At 34.5% G+C, this 5,054-nt stretch overlaps 1 protein-coding gene across 1 annotated transcript; it reads left to right on the plus strand.

Annotated features, from left to right (window-relative positions):
- The first annotated feature begins 208 nt into the window (after nt 1–208).
- On the plus strand, nt 209–1,632 carry LOC115954742 (protein trichome birefringence-like 43). Its single transcript, XM_031072671.1, has 3 exons — nt 209–546; nt 659–817; nt 1,170–1,632. Exons 1-3 carry the CDS (start codon nt 389–391, stop codon nt 1,462–1,464), a joined length of 612 nt encoding a protein of 203 aa, XP_030928531.1. The 5' UTR covers nt 209–388; the 3' UTR covers nt 1,465–1,632.
- The last annotated feature ends 3,422 nt before the right edge of the window (nt 1,633–5,054 follow it).

A 5,054-nucleotide genomic window follows, 5' to 3' on the forward strand; every position in this document is an offset into this window, starting at 1 on the left:
AGAGAGATTATATGAAAGGGAAAAAAATGGAATTCAGATGTCCAACATCCAAATTCGCTTTTGAAAAAAAAAAAAAAAGTAGAATCTAAAAACTAGCATCACGATTCGTTAGTTGAAAAATTTTATAAATTGGAATCTGGATCTTGAAGGTCCAAATATTTTACACACCTGTAATTTAAACCTTTTAAACCCCAAAAGCTTAATTTAGCTTGCCATTAACAATAATCATGTTCCTCGATTTTGAAGTGTTTGCTTAATCAGCTTCAAAGGAGGTCAATAGATACTTAAATTGTTTCTCAATTACTTTGATCCTCAATATCTACAACATCAATAAACATTGAAGTGTTTCTTTGCATCCCACAAATTGTAGGCATATGATCTTTCGTTGATGTACTCCCGCAATGCCTTTCTAGTTGACATTGTAAAGACTAAACTGGGGCGAGTTCTGTATCCTAACTCAATATCAAGTGGAAATACATGGAAGGGATTTGACGTATTGATCTTCGATACATGGCATTGGTGGCTTCACACTGGGAGAAAAAAACCGTAATATTTCTACCAACATATACTTCATCTTGCTTAAACCTTCAGCTTAAATTTCTAACTAAAAACAAGCTAACTATGAGTGCGTGTGTGTTTAAATTCGTTTGCAATGCAGATGGGACTTTGTTCGATATGGAGGAAAAACATTCAAAGACTTAAATCGCATGGTTGCCTATGAGAAAGCACTTATTACATGGTCCAGATGGGTAGAAGCTAATATCGATCCAAGAAAAACTAAGGTATTCTTTCAGGGTGTTTCCCCAGATCATATGAGGTAAGTTGATTCTACAACATAACCTCCTAACTATAAATTTTATGGTACTTTTTTTCTTAACGTTTTGTCTTTCTATTCTAATCAACATTATAACCTTTGAGTAGTTAGCTAGTCCTATGCATGAACTAACTTAGTAAATTGGAAAAGTTTAATAGTGGATGAACTAGATTGGTAGACAAGACCAAAATGCTAAATTTTTCTTCCTTTTTTCCTAACTGACCAAAAAGCTTCATATTTTATTTTAATTGCATAGTTTCACATAATTAGCTACATATATACAAATTTTTTGGCAAAAATCAATGTCTTTCCACCAAGCTCACTTACAATAACATTGTTTTTGTTCTCATACTAGTCCAAGTGAATGGGGGGATCGAAATGCAAAGACCTGCAGGGGACAAGCCCTACCAGTGCTTAGGGAAAACTATCCAGGAGGTCCACACCCAGCAGAAGTTGTACTAGAAAGGGTTTTACGTAAAATGTCAAAGCCAGTTCATTTGCTCAAGATAACAACTCTTTCACAGCTAAGAAAAGACGGGCACCCGGCAGACTATGGCTACGCAGGCCGCCGTGGCATGGATTGCACCCATTGGTGTCTTCCTGGAATCCCTGATACTTGGAATGAACTCTTATATGCAGCTCTTAGTTAGAACTAATTAAGTCAATTCCTTTTTTTTTGTGTAAACTGATTAGAAATAAATACCTCACCCCTCTCTTGAGGCTCGAATCAAGGCCCCCATTCATCTATGCCAAACTCACATTGTGGTTAAGTCAATTTCTTATCAATAAAGTTTATCTGCTCAAAAGAGAGAATATTGTAATTACTTACGTTATAGGGAAAATTGTTTATTTTTTTATAGTTTCTTGTGGTTGCTGCAAGCTGATTTAACCTTGGCACCTTAGCAATGAAAAGGAAATTTTTTAAGTTGCTAAAAGGGAAAGGTAAAAGAAATTTAAATTTTAATGTGTTAATGTGTTATGATCTCAAATAAATAAAAATAATTATATATGTGGATGGAGTGTTGATTGTTTGATTTATTTATTGATAGGGATAGGGTTGCAACTAGAGAGTACTGCATGACAGCATGAATGGCTTCTCTATCAATGACTACGAATTGCAATTTATATAATTCACATGCTAGCTAGTTAATCAAAAATGAGATGGTCCATTTCCTAGTGATCGATTTGTTACAAATTTAATGTAATTCCTAAATCTGTAAGAAAAAAAAAATAGGGAAGAGAAAAAATATGAACAAAAAGAATCACACAACACAAAAATTTACATAGTTTAATAATATGCTCACGTCAACAGAGTTGCAACAATTCTCACTATATCAAAGAAAAAAAATACAAATGCAGCTATATAATATAACAATACATCAAACCCTAATTCTAAATTGACGAATATATATATTTCCCAAAAACAAGCAAAAAATGAACCAAGCTTTGGTCAAGTCAAGTCACAAATCAGATCGATTACAAAATGAAGCTCCACATAACCCAACACAATTTTATACAGGTCCGGGAGAACTTCTAGCTGAACATATGAATTTCTTTTCTAATCCATGTCTCACCTGTACACTAACACATTCCAAACGTGTGTTTTGTCTCTCGTCCCTTTCATTCATATTCACACACAGACCTTTGTATGAGTTTGTTTTCTTCCTTCAATCTCCACTTCTTCATCAAATCAAAGATCTCATATTTGAGATAATAAGGATATTAATATATATTTGTAAAGTTGTTTTAATTAGAACTTATATATAAAAATATGTTTAGGATATATACTACAAATTTACATGGCAATAGAGTTGTTTAACCACGCTGTATCGCTATCAGTCACCATTCCATGAATTTGATACACAAAACGTGCAAATTCACACCTTGTCTTGTACATTTCTTTTTTATCAATCTAAAATTGTTTAGACGGTAGACCATTGAACTTGTGGCCAAATAATTTTACAATGGATCAAACTCAAAACTATTTTGTAATTTACACCAGAATTGTAAATTTTATAATTTCATTACAACAAGATATTTATTCAAAATGTGCGAGAAGATGATGAAGAAGGGCCATAGAATTTGAACGATTCGATAGTTTTTTTTATTTAGAAGAGACAATTTGGTAGTTTGGAGCTCCTAGAGTACATTGGACTATTGGAGATATATATATGGACTTCTTTTCTTATCTGTCTATATCACAAAATTACATACTTGCACGTTTCTTCTTTGTGAGCTATTACATTCATGTTCTTCAATGGACCTCAACTTGGAGATATGGTTTGGATTCAAGTGACTTAAATCTCTTTCAACTAAAACTTGTACACACCCATGAAAGCGAAATTCAACATTATCGATACACCCTTGCAAACCTCTCTTTGTGCTAATTGTTAAGTAAATAAGAGAATATGAGAAGTGGTTTGTGCTAATTGTTAAGTAAATAAGAGAATATGAGAAGTGGAAGTTAAAGGGTACACTTTAACTTGTTGGGAAGATAAACATCTTAGGGAGTTTCCTTGAGCAATTAATATAACATATAGAACACACTTTAACCCAAAAGGCCTAAGCCCAATGGGTATGTGCTCAATTATATTATATTAACCGCTCATTCTTCTCATCTTTATTCAATGTGGGACTTCACTCGCACGTATAACCCAAAAATCTCCCCCTCACGTGTGAGTCTCTGCCTCTTTGTGGGCTTCAAGACCTCTCTATGGGCCATGAACAAGTCCTACTTACTCCCCCTTGCCTAATGGGCTTTTCACTTCATCAATGCATCATCCATGAGTCTCTCGTACGCCATCCATAGGAACCACGTGTCAACCCCGCACGCACATCCATGGGAACCCCGCACGTCCATGTCCATGGGAACCTTGCATCACACCATTATTTAGCACCATTAGCAAAATTCATTTGTTGGGCTCTTTTTTTTATTTTGTTCTCCAAGATCTTTATGTGTGGGCTATTTAGGCTTTCTCTGTCCCCGCTGGATAAGGACCATGAACACCTCACCACCTTCGCCGCACACAACCTGGCTCTGATACTACTTGTTGGGGAGATAAACATCTTGGGGAGCTTCCTTGAGCAATTAATATAACATATAGAACACACTTTAACCCAAAAGGCCTAAGCCTAATGGGTATATGCTCAATTATATTATATTAACCACTCATTCTTCTCATCTTTATTCAATGTGGGACTTCACTCGCACGTGTAACCCAACATAACTCTCAAGTTGTCTTACATACTAGAGATCATCATTCATTATCAATAATATGGACCTAATTAACTCATTAGACCATCCAATGGCTTTTTTGGTTTTCTGCTCTTAAGCTTGAGAAGGACATGAGTGAATTTCTCTACTTTTCCCTCAAATTGTTCATTCATCAAAATTTGAATTCGCATTATTGCCTACTATAGTTGCTTTCACTTGATAGTGATACTGACTTCTAATCAAGATAACACGCTAGCTGCCACTTGAATTCAAATTAATTCTGCATCTCGATTCAATTATCTATAAAATATGACAATGAAACATCATGATATATCATAGAAGTATACATCCTTATCCATAAATAAAAGAAAGAAATGGCTCCTTAATTTAAAGCCTGTAAGTATTGCAAGTATCCGCAACCCCACACAAATCTAATTAATTGCATGGTCCATTATCCCATGGTTTTCATAGTAAGTTAGTTGTAACCATATGTGACCATTACACATTATATGAACATCTTGGGAAGAATATAATTGAGGGGTAAAAATATCTTACAAGATACTACTTTACGCAAAGCTCAAGACTATGAGTTTAAACCCAATCATATTATATTAATTCCTCACATACTTTACTTTTTCTCCATTGAAAATATATACTATTTTGTAGGAATTTTTGTTTCCAAAATAATCTGTGTGGACTTTACAAGTCTACCTTTTGCAATGCACACTTGTGTAGACTCCAAATACACACACCATGTTCCTACTCCATCTATGAATGGACCTTCATTTTCTTGGCATTAATACAACAAATTAGGACAAAATGGGCTTCTGCCCTTTTTGGGCAAATTAATCAGCCTTTTGCCCTTCTTCCCAAACTAAATAGGGAAATACCCCTCTTTTGAAAATCGAGTTTTTGAAAATCGATTTAAGCCCTATAGTGACGTTTATAAAGACCTATAGTGGCGTTTTGTAACTTGATATCCATGAAATCGAGTTATAGACAATAAAATTGCCTATAACTCGATTT

The sequence above is a fragment of the Quercus lobata genome, chromosome 8, assembly GCF_001633185.2.
Source record: "Quercus lobata isolate SW786 chromosome 8, ValleyOak3.0 Primary Assembly, whole genome shotgun sequence".
Taxonomy (NCBI): Eukaryota; Viridiplantae; Streptophyta; class Magnoliopsida; order Fagales; family Fagaceae; genus Quercus; species Quercus lobata.

Excerpts from the sequence above, each read along its gene's own strand:
- LOC115954742 (XM_031072671.1), top strand. The coding sequence starts at position 389 with ATGTACTCCCGCAATGCCTTTCTAGTTGACATTGTAAAGACTAAACTG. Across the intron at positions 547-658 it reads CACACTGGGAGAAAAAAACC|ATGGGACTTTGTTCGATATG; the intron begins GTAATATTTCTA and ends TTTGCAATGCAG. Across the intron at positions 818-1,169 it reads GTTTCCCCAGATCATATGAG|TCCAAGTGAATGGGGGGATC; the intron begins GTAAGTTGATTC and ends TTCTCATACTAG.